This window comes from Artemia sp. Qi Xiang Cuo, chromosome 17 (assembly GCF_049724085.1).
Source record: "Artemia sp. Qi Xiang Cuo chromosome 17, ASM4972408v1, whole genome shotgun sequence".
NCBI lineage: Eukaryota > Metazoa > Arthropoda > Branchiopoda > Anostraca > Artemiidae > Artemia > Artemia sp. Qi Xiang Cuo.
Genome location: NC_142810.1, coordinates 59307354 through 59329502, shown reverse-complemented (window position 1 = coordinate 59329502; position 22149 = coordinate 59307354). Strand labels below are relative to the sequence as shown.

Here is a 22149-nt window from a genome sequence, read left to right as displayed (position 1 = left end):
ACGTCTGTATAACTTTCAGCCCTCCCCCCGGAGACTTCGGGGGATTAAGTCATCCTGAGAGACATAATTATCATATTTTCGACCATGCTGAACAAAATTGCTATCTCAAAATTTTGATCGGGTGACTTTGTGAAAAAATGAGCGTGGGAGGGGGCCTAGTTGCCCTCCATGAGCCCTCCCAATTATATTCTAGGACCACTGGGTTGGTACGATCGCCCCTGGGAAAAAAAAATAAACACACATCCGTGATCTTTCTTCTGGCAAAAAAATGCAAAATTCCACGTTTTTTGTAGATAGGAGCTTGAAACCTCTGCTGTAGAGTTCTCTGATACGCTGAATATGATGGTGTTATTTTCATTAAGGTTCTATAGTTTTTAGGGGGTCTTTCCCCTTTTTTTCGAAAATCAGCCAAATTTTCGCGTAACTTTTGATAGGTAGGACTAAACTTGATGAAGCTTATATATTTGAAATCAGCTTTAAAATCTGATTCTTTTGATGTATCTATTGGTATCAAAAATCCTTTTCTAGAGTTTCGGTTACCATTGAGCCGGGTCGCTCCTTACTTAAAGTTCGTTACCACGAACTGTTTGACTTAGTTCGTCTTTCCTCAAATGTGGTCAACACTCTCAATGAAGAACATGATGAACTTTTAGACCTTCGAAGTAACTTCTGAGCGCGTGACATATTTCAAGATAGATCTTTATTTTAGTTATGTTGTCCTTGTTATGGTGGACTTTCAACTCTTTTTCAGATCAAGGTACAGGCCAGAAAAAAGCTGGACGTTTAAGATTACATAAGATTGAGCTTGTCAAAAACTGACCTTGACCTTGCCATAGCACTTACTAACCAGATACAAGCTCAATCGTTATGATAAGAATTCATATTAAGTAAAAGCACACCTCTATTTATGGAATCACATATATTTATGGAATGTATAGTGGCTCCTTTGGAGAGACTTAGCGACGTATTATTTCTTCTTCTTCCGCTTTCTGTAGAAGGGATGGTTGTATAGACTTATGAGGGTATTCATTCGATTGGAAATTGAAAGTTCTAGTGCCTTTTTAAGAGTTGAAAGTAATCGAGCTAAAATAAGATTCGGTTTTGACAAACTACGAATGAAAAAGAGGTATTACGAACATCTTTCAAATATCTAAAAAGCATCATGATTAAGGAATGGATATGAACCACGGCTCCAATCATATTTGAATACTCTGATGTTCTAAACTTTGGCACTATGTAGCACTCTACCATTGCAAATGGCATTCTAGCTTTTAGATGGGGCTGTAGAACCACTCTTATTTGGGGCAATTTCTGTTCATTAATTTGAACGTCACTACTTATTTTGATTTCTGTTCGTGTTATGTATCATTTATGCATACATAATTATACGTTATTTTTTAGGTTGACTTGATTTTCCATTTTAGTTTCTGTTCATGCAAGGCTTCATTTATTCATCTATAGTCTAAGTTCTTTTCGTTCTAAGTTCAACTTCTCGTATGACTTAAATTCTGGTCGTTTTAGGTTTTAATTTCGCTTTTTAATATTCTTTAAATAACTTTTTCCAATTCTTTTAAAGTTATATATATATATATATATATATATATATATATATATATATATATAATATATATATATATATATATATATATATATATATATATATATATATATATATATATATATATATATATATATATATATATATATATATATATATATATATATATATATATATATATATCATAATATATCATTAAACTAAGGGGATAAAAGAAACTAAGGGGTGAACCATACCCAAATATTTGAGATACAAAAAAGTGCTTTAAGCACTTTTTAACATTCCTTTCTTACGGGGTAGTAACATGGATTTTACACATATTAATAAATTATACGAGTTCCAAAAAAGTTCGTTTTTCAAATTGTTCATACAATTTAAAAATAAATGATTAAATTTATAAATAGACTAAAACAAACGATTCAAAAATATATAGAAACTTCTTCTCTATGGGATAGGGGTATAATTTAACTCACATTAGTAAATTAATAATACTGGCTCCCGCTATCTTTCTGTTAAAATTATCCACAAAACATGAAAAACATGTTTAAATAACAAGTTAATAAAACGACCAAATGTAAATAAAAGTAAAATGCCAGCACTAAACTTAATAGTAGAAACTGGTGTTGCAGCTCTCCGTGACATACGCCTCCGGCCAGGATATACATTGGGGGGCTGGAGGCCAGCCCTGTGCCTTCACACACTCTTCCCTGTTGAATTTCTCCGGATTTTTTCAGGTACCCATTTAGAGCTGGGTCGATCCTGACTGAGTTACAGAGTCAAGCCAGTGCCCCTGGTCTAAATCAATAATTCGTCACACCAGGACTCAAACCCCGGTCCTAGATGAAAATAGGATTGCAAGTTCAGCGCACTAACAATTCGCCTGGTTACACTAAATGTATATTATGAAAAAAAAGTTAATGACTTTTTTTATATTTAGGGATATAATTCAGGGATTTATATTTAGGGACACTTTTTATATTTTGTCATATTTAGGGATAACGATCGATCCAGTTTAAACTGTGCATCAATGCTGAAAGGTGGATGGTGGTGGAAGTCGTGTGGACGAGGATTGAACGGTTATTATTTAACTGATCCACAAGATTTGACGGCACGCCAAGGTAAGTGGAACTCTAAAGCCCCGTCTTAGTTTCTGTTGGAGTTTTTCTGAAGTAGTGAACAAGGATAATAGAGGTCCTAATTTCCGGGTAAAAACATAAATAAGGTGAATAACGCTAAAGCCAAAGAGTAGGGCTTAAAAGAGCGGAAACTGGCAATAGTGTCGACAAAAACCCTCAACGCCATCTTATGTCTGGTGACGCTTGGCATTTTCCTCAGAATAATAATAAGAATAAATAATTTCGTTTCTGCAGTTGGTAAAATTTATGTAGTAATAAGTGTCTTATCTCAGTTCCTAATAGAAAAACGACTAAACATCTTGAATAAATGCCAAGTGTTGCCAACTGCTAGATGGTGTTGGTGTTTTTTTTTTACCAACACTAGTGCCAGTTTCCTCTTATATACGTTATCCATACTCTTTGGCTTAAGCACTAAAGAAGTATAACTTCCTAGTTTTCTTATTTTTTTCCGATTTTTAAACAGTGCACAGTTACAAGGTTGAAACGACAATTAATTTGGAAAGAGAAGAGTTTCTTCTAGTGCGATTTCTTCTAATCACAAGACATCTTTTAATATGAAGAATTAGAAAGGAGAGTAAGGTGTGGTCTCTTAATTATCTTGCGCATGAATTAAGACATAGCGTTATATGCTGTCTACAGTTTGTGTTTACCAAAGTATAATCACCTACGGAACAAGTACTGACAAAACTCTCCGAAAGTGATCCCGCGTACCTCAGCGCCTCGAGACGCAAAATGCTGTACTACTTAATCGCTCCGAGCCAATTTTCTCCTAAGTTGTATTGAATTGTGTAACTACGGTATTTAGTCGCAGGTTCGCATAGGTATGGAATCGTCTCCGGAGACGCGGACAAAGGGTCACTTTTTTTGTGTGGAGAGGATAGGCTTTGTCAGTACTTGTTCCGTAGGTGATTATACTTTGATTACGCTTATGATATATAGAGTCCTTATAAACATTGTTACATTAATTAAGATTGGGATTGCTCAGATACAGAGAATTTAAATATCTAATCATGTTTTTTTTTTCTTTTTTTTTCTGCAACTGAAATGTCAATTCGACGCCATATGCGCCAGCAATGGCTCGGGAGGATCTTTATCTTTTTTTATCTGCATAGACGAGGGATATTTAACTTGCCTTGTGATAATAATACGTCAATAATAATTAATAACAATACGTCATAATAATAATACGTCATAATTATAATACGTCATAACAAAGACACGTCATAATAAAGACACGTCATAATAATAATAATAATAAAACCTGTTGTATCATAGTGGATTTATGCTCTGTTTGCCAATACAGAGCACCAGGGTTCGATCCCTGCTGTTGCAAGGTTGGGCAAAAGGCTCGCTACTTGTCCCTGTATAAACACCCAACAACTGAAACGTCACTCAACGCCTTATGCGCCAGCAATGCCTCAGGAGGATGTTTATCCTTTATCCTAATAAACTAAATATTAATAATATTGAATTTGATTCTTTAAAAATTAGTGTCTAGAGCACTATTGCAAGATTGGGTTTATTTGCGCCACTTGGATAAAACATGGTACTTACGAAGCATTCTTAGTTTTAGTTTACACCGATGACACTGTACACCGATGCACCATGAACCATCTGATAACACCGATGTAGAAATGCATACCAATTAGACAAAATAAATAATTTGACAAAATAAAAACTTGGTGTCTTTTCTTTATGTAGTTTTACTGGTATTAGGGGGTCTTGGTTAACCCCTACATGCGTCTTGAAAGTCTACGCTCGTGCCCCTACGCTGTATCAGAAGTTTCCAATTTGAATCGATAAAAATTATATTTACCTCTAAATTTTTGTTTTTTATTAATGCTTACTTTGGTTATGCAAATATACGATTCAAATTTAAAAGAAAATATTTATCGAAATTCCCCTTTTAACCCCCGAAAAATTTTGTTAAGGCCATATTGCATTTCTGTAGACTCACTGGAGTGTGACAATTTATCGCAGGAAAACTTTTTTCGAATCAACAAAATTTTAACATTTGATCTAAAAGCCCACTTTCTTTGAAAAATGAACATCTCATCAATAAACGCAAATTATTTCCATGGTATTGAGCAGCGAGGCCGTATCCAGGGGGGATTTGAACCCTATTACCCTCGAAATGTTTTTCCGACTCGCAAAAACGTTACAAAAATGAATACAAAAAAAAAATCCTATGCACTTTTGAGGTTTTTTATTGTAAATCCCCCTCACAAAGAAAAAATCCTTTTGTACCCCCCCCCACCCCGGAAAAAAAAATCCTGGATATGACCCTGAGGGACAATTTAACATGTCCAAATGCCTAGTTAACATATTGTGCTAAAAATGATGCTTGGCCTATATTTTGAGAAGGAAGCAAAACTGGCGGGGTCTTCGATGGGACAAATATCCATTCAAACTGTAGTTAAAGAGAAATGAAACTGGACAGAAATGGTGGAAAGTGATTAGCAATTTCGTTTTTTTTTTTATGTGAATTTTAATTTTCATTTTTACTACAAAATGAAAGAATAACAATTTAACCCATAATATATCTCATATATATCTCATATATTCACATATATATATATATATATATATATATATATATATATATATATATATATATATATATATATATATATATATATATATATATATATATATATATATATATATATATATATATATATATATATATATATATATATATATATATATATATATATATATATATATATATATATATATATATATATATCATAATATATCATTAAACTAAGGGGATAAAAGAAACTAAGGGGTGAACCATACCCAAATATTTGAGATACAAAAAAGTGCTTTAAGTGGTAGAAGTGCTTATGAATAATTGACTTTAGTAATGATAGACAGCTAATAGCAATTGGGTCTTGGTGATATAAAATGGTACCTATAAGAATTACACACTGAATTTAAAAGTAAATCTTGTAAAAAAAGAAAAAAAGAAAAGAAAGAAAGTAAAAAAGATTGTTTAAAAAAAGCTCTTTAAGATGGGTAGCGGTAAAAAGTGAAATTAATCATATAATTCTTAAGAACTCTCTCTCTCTCTCTCTCTCTCTCTCTCTTTCTCTCTCTCTCTCTCTCTCTCTCTCTCTCTCTCTCTCTCTCTCTCTCTCTCTCTCTCTCTCTCTCTCTCTCTCTCTCTCTCTCTCTCTCTCTCTCTCTCTCTCTCTCTCTCTCTCTCTCTCTCTCTCTCTCTCTCTCTCTCTCTCTCTCTCTCTCTCTCTCTCTCTCTCTCTCTCTCTCTCTCTCTCTCTCTCTCTCTCTCTCTCTCTCTCTCGTCTCAGTACCGTATATTTTATTTCTACTTAATTCCTTAGGGATAGGTATAACCTTATTTCAAATTTTAACCTATGCATACCAGATTTTTCTTGACGTTATATTATTATCTTTACCTGCCTAAGATTAACTATACATGAGGAGTCACAGAAAAGTTTGCCTCTAAAATGACATAGTACCCTCTCCCCAGAAAAACTATCAGATATTCTTGGGTAGGCTGGGAGTCGTTTGACTAAAATGGTACAAATCCTGATCATGTAGTATGATGATTACACGAATTGAATAATTCTGGTGTAAATGTTACAATAGCCCTTTTCAACTCTTGGCAGAACAGTTTTTGAAATATTATCAAGTCTCCACTAGGTAAGGGCCTCGTGGAGTTACCCCCCCCCCCCTTTCTAGGAAACGATGACAATAAAAAAAATTCCAGGTAGTAAAATAAGAAATATTTCTATTCAACCTCTTGGAAAACTACTGTTGGCAGTACTTGTCCTCCCCTCCCCCTCTTTCGGAATATTTTTTAGCAATTTGAACACAAGGGAATATAGAGGTATTGGATTGCCCCCCCCCCCCCCTAGAAAATATTTGGATATTACAACCTAAAATTGTTTTATATCCCGTCGGATACATACTTTGCGATCCACTTCTAATTAAATTTTTCTTATCAAATTTAAATTGTCACTAAATTCTCATTAAATGTATCTTATTCTTTTATTCTTTTTCAGGAATTGTATGGTTCCGATGGAGAGGATGGGATTACACATTAAAACGAGCATCAATGATGATTCGACCACGATATTTTGGGAGTGAACGGAGTGAAAGGGATAAACTGGACAACCTTTAACGATGCTTTACTGTATCAAAAGAATAGGTTCCAAATCAGCAGCATCAGCTCCTTCATACAAAATTAATTTAATCAAGGTCAAGGGCTAAACCACTCAACCAAAGAGAAAAAGAGAGACTACTTTCTTATGATTCCATGGCATAAAGTGCGCTTTAATTTATTAATTTATTTCTGTGACTTATTTTCATCAGCCAATCAGATTATCCATTTTTCTGGAGGGGTATATAGCCCCGCCTTTTTAAAGCTTGGCTGTTTTTAAAGCGTACTGTTGGAAATTCAAAACCAGTAAACAGAACGGGAAGCAATGTTCCACCTTCTTAGCTCTCCTATGTAAAACCTAAGCCAGTAAACCCCCCCCCCCTTTTTTTACCCTTTTGTAACCCCCCCCCCCCCCCCGCCACAAAAAAAAATCGTGGATATGACCCTGAGGGACAATTTGAAATGTCCAAAGGCCAAGTTAACATACTTTGCTAATAATGATTAATGATTAAGCCAGTAAAAAGAACAAAAAAGCTTTTGAGCCACAAGAGTTTACATAAGTGGTCCCTCTGTTTCTCTGTAATTCCTCCTCAAGTGTTTACTAAAATAGCCTTGCAAAAGTTGGAGTGAATATACTTGCAAAACGACATATCTTATGTTATAAATATAATATGTAACACGTGACAAATGCATAAACTATACAAAAACGCGAGCATAAACAAAAAATAAACAAAAAGGAACATAGACTCGAAGATAAACAAAAACTCGAAGGATTTTAAATATCTGTATTACATACGGAAATACAAAAATATAAATATTGTCTTCTACCTGGAAATACGGATTATCTGAACAACAATTAGTTTACTAATCAAAGTTTCGAGAAAACTATTGAAAAACAATGCAGATGGGGAGGATATATATTTAAACCATCTGTATCAACTTAACTCTGCATTCGCTTTTCCGGATTTTTCTGCAAGGGCAATTGCATTTTCAGTAGGGCAGTACTCCCCCTTCCTTCCGTGCTCCTCCTTCAATATGTAGTCCATTACATTGACACAAATGTATTATAAGGCTCTTCTGGCAAACCATGCCTTTGTGGCGACCGGCCAATAGAAATTTCCCAAAAATGTTACGACAAGCACTCTGGGCCTTTCTAATGCCTCATTTTACTGGTACCACTACTACTACTACTACTCCTAACAGCTCACCGCAGCACCAAGCTTCCTGAAGCCAGTGCAGCCACGTACGCTCCTCCTCCATCCTAATTTATTCAAAGCCTCCTTCTTTACACCCTCTCAGGAAGTTCTCTTTTCCCTCAAATCTTTCTTCACGACATCCTCCCAACCGCGAGCGACCTGCTTTCTGTTTACGACTGGGGAGGAACAATTTATAAGATAAAGCGTTATTAAATATGGATAGGTTATTTTTAATTCAGTAAAATTGTGGTTTTAGAAATATGGCTTCCTGACTACTTTTATACGGTTTTCGAAAGATAGAGAGAGAAAAAGTGAAATTTAAATATAAAATATACAGATGGAGGGAAACTTGAGCTAATAAAAAACACTACAAATGAAATAATTTTTTTTGTAAATTATTGTACACAAAAAAAGGCTATTTAATTTAAACTTCAGCTTGGGATATATCTAACTTACATTTTTTTTTTTTCGCATGCTGATTAATGGTCTGCGCAGTGCAACTACCAATATCCTGATTTTCTGTCTTCGGCCGGAAGTGTAGTGCCTGGTTTGGGCAAACCACCCGACACTTTCCCTCAGATTTCTCTCGGTATCTATTTGGAGCCGGCTGAGCTTACAGATTTACACCCATTAACCTCCGTTCCATACCAAATCCCCAGCAGCACAAGGGCTCGAACCCCTGTCCTAAGGATTTCAAGTCTAGCGTGCTAACCACTTGGCTAGGATGGCTCAAATCAGGTTATGTTAAACCCCCCAAAAATACTTATTTTGGATGAGTGTTAGTCTGCATCTGAGATAGAGCTTAAATGATCATAACAAATCAACAACGTGACACATCATGTAAGGTATGGACGCAGCATTTTATGTGCTACTACTAAAAACACCTCATTGCAGCTGCAGCACCAAGTCACCTAAGGCCAACAGAACTGTGCACGCTCCTCCTCCTCTCATACAATCAAAGCTTCACTCTTTCCCCCCCCCCTTATCATAAAGCTTAGGTTTACTTCAAATCCTTACCAGTGGCCTCTTCCCATCCGATTTGTGAACAAACTGCTTTTCAGTTGGCCTAAGATGGATGGCCAAAATGAATAATCTTTGGCAATTTGTCATCCTACATCCGTGAAACATAGCCTAGCCATGGCTTTTCATTATAGCCTTAGAGAGTGGGCCTATTTTTGTACGGGCTATTGTTCCATCTATAAAAAGTCGAACGAGCACCCTTAAACAATTTTTCCTGAAATTATTTAACTTATCTTCCTTAAGCTTTTGGAGTGCCCATGTTTTAGAGCCATATTTGACCCCTGTCATTACCATGACTTCCGGTAATCTAATCTTAGTTTGCAGACTTATGTTCTGACTCTTTCAAACCTTCTAATTAAAAAAAAAAACTGGGTCAAGGCTATCTTAATTTTATAATCTTCATGGATCCACCATCTCCTGTATTTTCTCTTCTCCTCTCCATCTTCTCTGTGAAGTTAAGTGAAATTGATTCAGATGTCAAGTCTTCACATGATAACAACAATTTTAACAATAAAAAACAATTTTAACAACAATTTTGAATATAAAATATAATAAATATATATAAAATTATAGGTATTAGCGCTTAATCTATGTGTAGAACCGAGAAGGCTTATAAAGCGAAGTCAATTACTAGGGGTGGCTCATAAAGGTAGGAACTGGCCCTCCAATCGACAAAAAAGAAATATCAACGCCATCTAAAATGTGACAATATTTGGCATTTTTTCAAGCTCTGTAACCATTTTTCTATCACGAACAGAGATCAGATATTCATTAATACTCTAGTACTAATTAAATTAATCATTCTTATTATAACACTGAAGAAATGCCAAGTGTCGCCTAATGCTAGATGGCATTGTTTGTTTTCTTTTGTCGATACTAGGGACAGTTCCTATTCTTATGCGTTATTCATACTCTTTGGAGTGAAGTATTAAGGAGTAAAGATTATGAAATACAGGAAATGAATTACAGGAAATACAAATTTAATTCAAGCACTTTACTATCAGAATTCAGATATTTTACATTCAACATAGGACCTGATGTGAAATTCCAATATTCGCCAAAGAGCGTTAACATATATTTACCAAAGACAGTTAACACTGATTGTTTGTGATGTGTGTAAACAGGGCCGTATCCACGATGTTTTTTTTTTGGGGGGGGGGGTACAATAAAGACTTTAAAAACGTTTGTTTATATTTATTTTTATTACGTCTGTACGAGCTGGACAAACATTTCGGGGGAGGGGGTCAAACCTCCTACCCCCCACCACACTCTGGATATGGCCTTGTGTGTAAATAGTATTTAATGTGATGGAAAAATAGCGTTATATACGGGTGATATATCACTGATGCAAGTTTTGTGTTTGTTTGAATTGTTGATTATGTGTTTTTTGTAAGTATATTGTTAATAAACCTACGTTTTAATTAATGCAATATTTTTATTATGTTGTTACAAACATAGTAGGAGAGTAGAAAAAATGTTTATCAAATTGCTAATTTGCAAAATTTATACAAGCAATGTGAAGGGATATAACGTATTTTCAAAAACCCGGGGACTTCTATGCACTTTGAGAACCGACTAGCTGTAAGGAAATGGGGCCAAGCCAGTTTATTTGAACGTTCTGAGGTTAAACAAGTCTTTTCACAGGATCCCTCTTGAATTGTGGCATTCATATATTTTTTTCAACAAGTGTTTAAAGAAGTTTTGTTACTGCAAAACTATTTGTTTTCTTATTTTCTATTTATCATCATGGTTCTGATCTCCGCCGAAACCCAGTAAAGAATGCACAGTAGCCCATAATAACTGAAATCTCTAGTAAAAGTTATGCTATCGAGCTTCTTAAATGGCTTGGACGTCTCTTCAAGGTCAGGGGCATAATTTTCTATGGGGGAGGGCAGGGGCTGATCCATGTTTTTTTAGGGGGGGGGGGCAAAACCTTCGGAAAGAATTGGTTTAAAAGTAAAACTTGACTGAAACTGGATAAAATGATTAGATCGGCTATCAAATTACATATAATTAAATTAAATTAATTTGTAATTGTAATTTGTAATTTATAAATGTAATTAACTTTTTAATTAAAAATTAAATTACATTTACAAACATAAATCATTTTGTTTCCTTACTGAAGAGTAAATAGCAGTGGCGTAGCTAGGCGACCAGCTGTCCCCGGGTGCAGCCTCTGAGAAGGTGCTAAAGTAATTTCCGTTAATACTATAATCTACATATATTCTGGTAGGAAGAAGGGGGTGAAAACCAACATTGCCACCGGGTGCTGAAAACCCTAGCTACAAATCTGGTAATTTAAAAAAAATTAACTTTTTGGCATGCTGACCAATGGTCGACGTTGCGCAGGTACCAATTTCCTGATTCGCTGCCTTTGGCCGGGAGTGCAATACAAGGTTTGGGGCAAATCATCCGAGGCTTCCGTGTTTTTCCCCAAATTTCTCCAGGTATCCATTTAGACATGGGTTTACTCTGAGCTTACAAAGTCACACCATTGACCCCTGTTCCAAACCAAATAATCAGACACCAGGACTCAAGCCCCTGACTTCAGGAATTCAAGTCTGGAGTTCTAATCACTCGGCTAGGAGGGCTCTCGTAAATAGATAGTTCCGATTATTCAATTATTTATTTATTTATATTGTACTCAGTGCATTGTTGCCAACTGGTGCTTCAGAAAGCTTATTTGGCTTTCAACTTTCTGTATATTTGAGAGAAATGAAAGAATAGATTGAAATGACATTTGTTTGGACATTATAGCTGTATAGATGAACTATATAGTTCATCTATATTTCTATAGTTCATATAGTTCATCTATATTTCTACTATATTGAAAAATTGGCTGATTTTGGTAGTTTACCTTGTTTATTCTTCCCAATTCATCAAATCATCAACATTTACTTCATAATATCAATTCAAAAACAACGAAATCAGCAAAACTTTCGTACATAGTGTAGGGTTAATATACAAATTTTTGGGGGGATGGGGTGCAACAAAGTTGTGTCTCTACTGAGCTCTTGGGAATTGTGTTTTCAAAAGCTACAACAAAAAAAAAGGAACAAGATATGAAAACTAGCTTAAATTAAAATTGATATTGCAAAAGTTTAGATTGATATAGAGTAGGCTGTCTTCTACAGAATCTTCTAAGCCGTAGAAATGAGCAATAAGTAGAGATAGAAGCTTGAAAACACAATAATCTTGTCACAAGCTTCCCTTTTTGAACTAAACACAAAATTGTTTGGACTTTGTTTTGCAATTGTTCCTCTTGTAAGTTTAACTAGTATTTAGTTACGTCTTTAATAGGATAGGGGCTAGTTGCCTCTTGATCTCTTGACTTTTAAAAAGTAAACTAGAACTTTCAATTTCCAGTCAAATGAGCCCTCTATGATGTTTATACCAGCATTCCTTTCATAAGAACCATACATGCCCTCAGGGCATAACTTAGAAAGCCTGCTCCCGGACCCTGGTGGGTTGTATCGACACCGAAGTTTTTCTTATCTGACCTTTGAACTATTTTTAACAAAATGGCTGTCTCAAAATTTCAACCGGATGGATTTGAAAAAAGGGGGGAGGGGCTAGTTACCCTTGGACCTGTTTTGACTCTTAAAATATGAACCCAAAATTCCAATATCCAATCAAATGAGCCCTTTCTGAAGTTTATAAAGGCATCCCTATCATAAAACCATACATGCCCCCAGAGCATAGCTTACAACGCCTGTCCTCGGGTCCTGGGGGGTTGTGTCGACACCTGAGTTTTTGTTATCTGACTTTTGAACTATTATTAACAAAATGACAATCTCAATATCTTTATCGGATGCATTTCAGGGAAGAGGGGCGTGCGGCGGGGGGGGGGCTAGTTGCCCTCCTGTCTCTTTTGACTCTCAAAAACAGAACTAGAACTATCAATTTCAAATCAATGAGCCCTCTGTAGTTCTTACGAGCATCCCTTCCTCAAGAACCATATATTCCCCCAAAGCATAACAACGCCTGCCCTCGGTCTCTGGGGGTTTGTGTCGACCCCGGAGTGTTCGTTAAATGATCTTTGAACTATTAAAAAAAAATGTCTATCTCAAAGTTCTTATCGGATGGCTTTAAGGAAAAAAGGGGGTGGAGGAAAGGTGGCTAGTTACCCTCCGATCTCTTTTGACTCTTAAAAAGTGAACTAGAACTTTCTCTTTCCAACCAAATGAGCCCTCTTTAAAGTTTATACGAGTACTTCTTCCATAAGAACCATATATACACCCAGGGCATAGCTTACAACACCTCCCTCCGGAGCCTGGGGGATTGTGTCGACACCGAAGTTTTGTTTTATGATCTTTGAACCATTTTTAACAAAATGACTATCTCAAATTTTTATCGGATGCATTTGGGATAAAAAGGGTGGGGGGAGGGCTAGTTGCCCTCTGATCACTTTTAAATCGTAAAAACTTAATTACAACTTTCAATATTCAATCAAATGAGCCCTTTATTAAGTTTATATGAGCATCCCTTCCATAAGAACTTTATCCGCCCCCAGGGTATAACTTACAACGTCTGCCCCAGGGCCCGAGGGGTGTGGCGACATCATAATTTTGTTATCTGACTTTTGAATTATTTTCAACAAAATGGCTATCTTAACATTTTTATCTGAAGCAATAGGAGAAAAAGAGCGTGAGGGGACGGGGCTAATTGCCCTCCTATCTCTTTTGGCTCTTAAAAAGTGAACTAGAACTTTTAATTTCCAATCAAATGAGCCCTCTCTGAGGTGTTTACGAGCATTCCATCTATAAGACCCATATTTGCCCCCAGGGCATAACTTACAACGCATGCCACCGGACTCTGGGGGGTTTTGTCAACGCCGGAGTTTTTTTATATAATGTTTGAGCTATTTTTAACAAAATGGCTACCTCAAAATTTTTATCGGATGTATTTGGGGGAAAAGGGCGTGGAGGGAGGGGCTAGCTGTCCTTCGATCACTTTTGACTCTTAAAATGGGGCACTAGAACTCTCGATATCCAATCGAATGAGCCCCCTTTGAAGTTTATACGGCGATCCATTCTATATGAAGTGCCTCTGGGAAAAAATTAAAATAAATGGAGTGTGGGGGAGGCTAGCTGCCCTCCGATCACTTTTTTGACTCTTAAAAGTGAATTACAACTTTCCGTTTCCAATCAAATGAGCCATCTATGAATTGTATACGAGCATCCCTTCCATAACAACCATATGTGCCCCCCAGGGTATAACTTACAACGCCTTCCCCCGGGCCCTGGGGGCTGTGTCGACACCGGAGTTTTTTGTTATCTGAACTTTGAACTCTTTTAACAAAATGTCTATCTCCAAATTTTTATCTGATACATTTGGGGGAAAAGGGCGGGAGGCTAGCTGTACTCCGATCACTTCTGACTCTGAAAAGGAGCATTAGAACTCCCAATTTCCTATCGAATGAGCCCCCTTTGAAGTTTATACGATGACCCTTTCAATGTGAAGTGCGTCTTGGAAAAAATAAATGGAATGTGGGGGGGAAGGCTAGCTGCGCTCCAATCACTTTTGACTTATAAAAAGTGAACTATAACTTTCACTTTCCAATGAAATGGGTCCTCTCTGTAGTTTTTACGAGCATCCCTTCTATAAGAGCCATATTTGCACCCAGGGCATAACTTACAAAGCCTGCCCCCAGGCTCTGGGGGCTTTTGTCGACCCCGGAGCTTTTGTTATTTGTTCTTTGAATTATTTTAAGAAAATAGCAACCTCAAAATTTTTGTCGGATGTATTTGGGGGAAAAGCACAGTGCCCTCCGATCACTTTTGACTCTTAAAAAGGGTACTAGAACCCTCGATTTTGAATCGAACGAGCCCCCTTTGAAGCTTATACGACGACCACTTCCATATGAAGTGCCTCTGGGAAAAATAATAATAAATAATAAAACATTGCAGCCGTATGGCCTTTACTATAGGTAATGCTATGGCAATGCCTCTGATTTCTGCTTGAAAATGATATTAGTTAATTCTGTCGGGAGAAGTCCATTAGTCCATCTTTCCTCGCATTAAGTCGTCCATAGAGACCCATAAAATTTATCTGGCCAATATGGCCGACCCCATCACTGCGTTGAAGACACCCATAGTGATGAATATGTCGTTTTTGGGTATCGAGTTAGTGACACTCTAACTGGAACCATAATCGATCACAATCTTTGTAGAGACGATAAAGCAAACACACTTCTAGTGAACATTGTCGGTACATTATGACGACAGGAAAATAGTTCCAATGATATTGCCAACTCTTGTTTGAGGAAGGTGCGTCTTTATCAAGTTGACTATATATCAAAACTAAAGATAAACATGCATAATTCAAGCATCAATAGAAACAGATCAGTTTTTTAGTACATATTTACCTTTATAGTATTGTCCAGTACCTTTATAGTACTAAAAAGTTCCTTTATGGTACCAAATGAATGATTTTTTAGTTTTAGTGTCATTTTCACTTGATTTGGGTCCCTTGGCTCCAAATTTGTTCCCCCCCCCCCCAAGGATTTTGACGAAATTACGCCACTGATTTTCTATTTATTTTTGTCGAAAGTTATGAACAAAATTAAACACTCATGTTTGACTTGGCTAATAGCTGCTAACGCTCAGTAAAAGTCTGTTTGTGTTGGATCTTGGGTGTACTGCTCAACACAAAACAAACTGGCCCATGCATTTCAAGATTACGCCCAGTATATCAATCTTACATTAGGCATAGTCTATCAAACTCAGACGTCTTCTGAAATGTTACCACTTCCTTTCATTATCATCAGCCTGTTCGTGAGGTCTTAAAGATCTTTTGGGTATTTAACTGCATGATTTTCTACAGACAAAATGAATTTTGCAATATTCAGTTTGATCAAACATTTTTCAGTTACTCAGATGCCATTTGTCAGTCCAAATTGTTGGAGAAGCTTAGATTCATAAACTTGGATTATATTTCGGTGAATTTGTTAGATTATACGAGAAACTGTCACGTAGCTATGATGAATATCAAATTTCAGGCCAAATATTCGTTGTTGCATGATAATCATCATAAATGTGTGAGCCCAGGGTAATTCAGTTTAAAAACCCTAAAATGGGGGCTAATTTTGAAAGAATTCTAAATTGAAATCTCTTCGTCAGCCTTATTACGCCAATATAACGCCAATTACGCTGGCCAATTATATTACGGTGTTATATTACCAGTTATATTACGGTGTCCAATTATATAATGGTTATATTGGCGTAAGAAGGCTGGCGATATTTTGGCGATATATTGGCGTAATTGGCGTTACGATATTTGGCGGGATTAAGTTAAAACAGAATTGTAATGAAGCAAAAATTCCTCTGTAAATAATAAGTTATCAGCATTTTTGTTTTCAAAAACCATACAAACCAGTCTGAATAAAGTAGACAATTTGACATCAAAGGGCTTCTTTGATAGTGATCCGACTGTAAAACCAACTGTTGAGTTCTATAATAGTTTTTTGCTGATAATTCGATTGGACAATCTGGTTTCTAGTTTCCATTAACAATCCTATTATTGATTTTAAATTCAATCTTCAATTTGGCAATATTACTTGGGGGCAGTAATTCAAATCTTGTGTCGATAAAAGAGAAACACATGAAGTACCTGATCATTCAAATATTAAACAATTTAAGCTTATATAAGAAAATAAAACAAGAATTCCTGGAATTTAACTCGGTAATTTCTTGGTAAAATCCTTTTAATCTTCGGAAAAATATTTTTGTAAAATCAAAATATTTAAGATCTAGTAAAATCTGTTTTTTCAAAAATTTTGCACTAAGCTGCCGATTTTTAGATTCAGCTGCAAAAAGCCGTTTTTTGAGAGCTGTTGTGTCTTTCACGGAAATTTGTTCAGAAATTTTCTTATGGAACAGGTTGTTCAAGTTTAACTGCAGCATTAAGCTGAAACTAGATGGTTAAAACTGACAACACATGATTGAGAAATATGCTTACAATTTAAAAATTAGTATCAAAATTCCGCAATAATTACAATTCCAATACCAGCCTAGTATCTTGTGTGCAGTATTAGAAAATCCGTTTAACTTTCATGAATATATACTTGTGCTTGTGCTTGTGCTGAACTCAGCACATGAATATATGCTTGTGCTGAACTCAGCACAAGCACCCAGAAAAAATCTCAAAAAAATAAAAAGCTTTTATTTTAAATTTAAAATTTTTATTTTAAAAAAATAAAAATTAAAAAAATAAGCTTTTTAAAGCTTAATGCATCTGTTTATTTCTTTCAATAAAATGTTACGGTGGAATTTCCGCAAATTGGTCAATGTCGGCATTCACCGGTGAATGTCAGAAATACATTTTTTTTTTCTCCTTGGATTTAGTCATCGTTGCCAGTCAATTTTTTCAATACAATGCAAGGGTTGATGATGGGAGGTTAGGTTAGATAAGGTTTGGTTAGACGAGGTTAGTTTGGTTTAAGTTAGGTTTTTAACCCATTTCCGATATTTACAGCCTAGTTTAACCTAACCTAATGCAACTTAATCTAAACTAACAAAATCTAACCTAATTTTAACTTTTACCATCATAGGTTGCATAAGACTGAAAAAGCTGACTCGTAGAGCTAACTGAATCGAAATAGAGGAAAAGGAATTTCGAGCATTCACCGGTGAATGTCAACATTAACTGGATTTCGGACATTCATGGTAACAAAAATTTCAAATAGCCAAGGTTTAATCATGGTTCAAGTGTACACAGGTTGAAATTATTTGCCCTTAATATTACAATATTGTCTCGATTGAGATTCGTCCTTGGCCTATAATGAGTGTATCTTTTCCTGTTCATGGTCGCAAATTTAATGTCAGCCAAGCAACTGTTGTCGATTACTCAAAATGTAGTAGCGCTTTATTTTTTCAATTTCACGGTCATAATTAAAATTTTTAAGGAAATGGTTTTTTGGCTGTATTATTGTATTTAGTAAGTCACACTTCTCCGTTAGCTTGCAGAGATGTATATGTCTGAAAATTCCACACATTTGTTGTTGTCCTACTGTCGAAGTTCCTTCTATGGGGAAATCCTGCAGTAAAACACAATTTAAGCCCTAGCTGGGGATAGGTTTTCAACAAAAGTGGATGCGTCTATACCAATGGTCTCTGAACGGTTGTATCAGAGGAACTTTTCTCCTCTCCCGCTTGTGTTTATGATTTTTTATTTCCTCTTTTTAGGCAGACACACTACGTCAAATAATTTTGTCCCGTCAACACTAATATTGAATAAAAGGAAAGATTAAACAAACAATATTTAATTTAAATATAATATCTAGGAATCTAATGGAAATTTGACAACTGTCCTGGGTTCCCCCTCTCCCCTAGGAACGGCTTTGCTTATAATCCTGTCTGGTCATCACACTACAATATCTGATTTGGCTTAGTGTCCTCTTTTTTAGACAAACACACTAGCTACAAGAATTTTGTTCAGGTCAACGCTGCTATTAATAAAAGAAAAGATTAATCAAACAATATTTAAGTTAATTAAAAATAGCTATAAATTGAATTGAAGTTCGGAAATGGGCAGAAGTAGGAGCCGAAGCAGGTCTGCTTCAGTAACTAGACATCATAAGAAGTCTAAGGATCATAAAAGATCAAAGGGAGAAAGTAAATATGATATGGATGCTAGGTCACCAAGTTCAAGGAGACACAAAAAAAGCAGAACTCATGACAGGTATGTGTTCCAGTAAAATGCTAGAGTTTTAATTGCTTTTAAGTTCAGTGGGAGTTTGGCAAACTTCTAAATGTGCTAGGCAGTAAGGTTTTACCAAATCATATTATTCAGTTACAAATAGCCTAATGTGAATAGCTTATACCACTTGGTGCCTTTTTTTTATGCTCCTTGTGAATATAATAATCATTTTTGTTGGAAACGAATTTTACCCCCACCCCTATTTATACAATTCAGTGTACATATTTGCACATTAGGGGGGGTAGGGGTAAATTTTATTTCTGATGTAAATGAGAGGTAAGTTCAAACTTTCCCCCCACCCTCCTAATGTGCAAATATGTACCCTGAATTAGTATATAATGAGCCGGGGATAAAATTCATTTCCACCTCTGACAAAAATGATTATTATATTTGTAAAGAGCATAAAAAAAGGCATTGAGTGGTATATTCACTTTATTTCTAACTCAATAATATGATTTGGTAAAAAATTACCAGCTTGGCTATCTTGGAAAGTAGAGTAAGTTTTGAATAGGTTAGGCCATCAGAATTTTTGTTTAGGCCTAACTGTTGAAGGTGTGACTAAATGATGAATACCTTTAATAACAACCCCATACTACTGACTAACTAAGGATGCATGGGCCTATATTTTATTACCTTAAATTACCTTAAATCACAGCTTGGAGTGAAATAAGGACTTTCAATCCTGTTGAATCACTCCTTGTGATGACTGTTGTAGTTGGTTAAGTTCTGTTGGAAGATTCTGGTGCTTCCCAGTCAAACTTCCATGGTGTATCTTTCCACTCAGCATCCAGATGGCGTTTGAAAGCATCTGTTGATTCAGCAGCCACAGTGTCCTCCTTGAGGTTATTCCAGAGGTTCTCAATCCAATTCGAGAAAAAATTGCATCTTGCTCCAGTTGTAGCGTAATGTTTGCGGATTCGTCTAAGGTGTCCTCGTGTTTTGTGGGAGGTGTCGATCTCCAGGATCTCATTTTCTCGATTGGTTGAGAGGAGTTTGTGCGCCTGGATCATGTCTCCACGTGTCCGTCTGTATACTAAGGAGGGGAGGTTGAGGTGCTTCAGCCGTTCACTGTATGTCTTGTTTTCCATGCTGACAATCATCTTAGTGGCCCTTCGTTGGATTTGCTCAAGAACTGCCTTGTCCCTTTTGAATCGAGGGGTGGCCAGTATCGTCCCCACCTCCAGTCTAGGTCTTACTAATCCTTTGTAGAGTTTGGTGATTACGTGTTTACTCCTACTGGTGATGCTGTGTATGATGATGCCTAGGGCTCTACTAGCATTGGCTGAGATTTTCTGTGAGTGGGAGCTGAATTTCAACTGGGAGTCAACGATGACGCTAAGGTCACTCTCCTCCTGGACAGGCTCAATTGTGTGGTGACTTCCAGAATTTTGGGTCATGAGGTACTGATGTTTGGGGTTTTTGTGTCCGAAGTGTATGACCTTGCATTTTTCTGCGTTGAATTCCAGCAGCCATCTTTTGACCCAGGCGCACATGTGGTTGAGATCAGTTTGGAGGGATTGGATGGAAGAAAAGGTGTTGGCAGGACCTATGAGTTTCAAATCATCCGCATATAGGGTGGTTTTGTTGCTGGTGATGAGGGGTAGCTCATTTATGTAGATGTTAAACAGGGTGGGGCCCAGGACGCTGCCCTGGGGAACCCCACTAGTGACTTTGATTTCGTCAGAAAGGACATGGCTGTTTGGTCCAGTTATCACTTTCACTTGCTGTGTTCTGTCCCTCAGAAAGTCCTCTGTCCAACTGACCACTTGTGGACTAACAGATAGAGTAAGTAGCCTGTGAATGAGGTATCGGTGACAAACCTTGTCAAATGCTTTGGCTAGGTCTAACAATATAATATCCACAGGTAATCCTCTCTCTAGTAGGTCAGTTACAAGACTATATGACTCAAGAAGGTTTGTGTCCACCGATCTCTTTGAGCAAAAACCATGCTGACTACTGCTGATAAGTGAGTTGGCCTCAAGATGGTTAATGATACGCTTGTTTATGATTTTCTCCATGACCTTGCATGCCAAACATGTAAGGCTGATAGGTCTGTAGTTTGCTGCAGAAGTTTTGCTACCTTTCTTGTGAATTGGGATGACTATTCCCTTCTTCCAGTCCCCAGGAAGCTTTCCTTGTGCAAGCGACAGATTGAATAGTTTTACCAGTGGGGCTGATATTGCAGGGCTTAATTCCTTCATCAGTCGTGGGCTGAGACCATCCGGTCCCATCGATTTATTGGGATCGAGGTCCTTAAGCTGTTTGGTTACTTCTTCGAGTGTGCCTGGTGAGGGGACCCTCGGGACGGGCGGGTGAGCCGGGTCGGCGGGTGGGGGGGGTCGAGTGGGGGTCATCCATGGAGAACACTGAGGCAAACTGCTGATTAAGCAGGTTTGCTTTTTCAGAGGAGCAAGAGGATATAGAGTTGTTGTTTACCGGGTCTGGTACGGTGTGTCTGCCTGGCTTCTTATGAGAGATGTATTTCCAGAATAATTTTGGGTTTTCCTTGACGTTTTTGGCCAGTCGTTCTTTGTAGTTTGAGGTCAGTTTTCTAGTTTCTTTTCGGAGGAGGTTCCTTGCAGTTTTGTACTGCTCGTACAAAGCTGTATTCTTTTGTTTCATGTACTTCTCCCAAAGTTTTTTCTTCCTGTTGCCTAGTTTCTTGATTTTTGGGGTGATGAAAGGTAGAGTTTTGGGTTTCTTTTTCCATGTTACGCTGGTGTGTTTGGCTTGGCTCTCTAGTAAGGTCTTTTTAGAGTTAGCCATGAGGCTTCGACATCTTCTGATATAAGTGTTTCCAGGTTAGCATCTAACAGCTCTTCCACCATCATCTTGTAATTTGTAAAGGATTGCTTGGTATATTTTGATGGTTTGGAGTTGAGTTGAATAGATGAGAGAACTGGCATGTGGTCACTTGAGCCAATTGGACTGAGAGTGTGTGTGTTGTTCACCTTTTCTGGGTCATTCGTTATGACTAGGTCCAGTATGGAGGGATTTTGTCCTGGGCGCATTCTTGTGGGCATAGTTACTGTTTGGTATAGAAAGTTGTCAGAGAGGGCTTGTACTAATGGGTTTTGTTCAAGGCTTGACTTGGTCATACCTTGGCCATCTACCCAAGACACGTTTGGGAGGTTGAAGTCCCCTGTCATGAGCAGGGTTGCCTTTGGGTAATTGCATAGTAGGAATTGCGTCATTTCGGCAATTGCTGTTTCAGAGGACAGCTGGCAAGGGCTGCTGGGGCTCCTGTAAATTGAGCTTAGGACAAACATTTCGTTAGGTAGGGACAGGGAGACCCATGTAGCTTCAACTCAAGGTAAGTAATAATTTGGGACAGAAATTTCTTTTACCTGGAATTCCTTGGAAGCTAAAACAGCCACTCCTCTTCTGCAGTTTGGATCAGACAGATTGCTG

At 37.0% G+C, this 22149-nt stretch overlaps 2 protein-coding genes across 3 annotated transcripts in view; both read left to right on the top strand.

The window, feature by feature from the left end:
* Positions 1 to 10463, top strand: part of LOC148942417 (uncharacterized) — a 112193-nt gene extending 101730 nt beyond the window's left edge. For both annotated transcript variants that reach the window (XM_089102858.1, XM_089102857.1), the window contains exons 10-11: positions 2552 to 2676; positions 6726 to 10463. In XM_089102858.1, coding sequence (XP_088958984.1) covers positions 2552 to 2676; positions 6726 to 6844 — 244 coding nt within the window. In that variant the 3' untranslated portion in view covers positions 6845 to 10463. The remainder of the gene's footprint in view (positions 1 to 2551; positions 2677 to 6725) is intronic.
* Positions 10464 to 18533: 8070 nt separating this feature from the next.
* The window catches only part of LOC148942416 (uncharacterized), a 37934-nt gene continuing 34318 nt past the window's right edge, over positions 18534 to 22149 (top strand). The window contains exon 1 of the mRNA XM_089103682.1: positions 18534 to 18720. Within this exon, the coding sequence (XP_088959808.1) occupies positions 18566 to 18720 (155 nt within the window). The 5' untranslated portion in view covers positions 18534 to 18565. The remainder of the gene's footprint in view (positions 18721 to 22149) is intronic.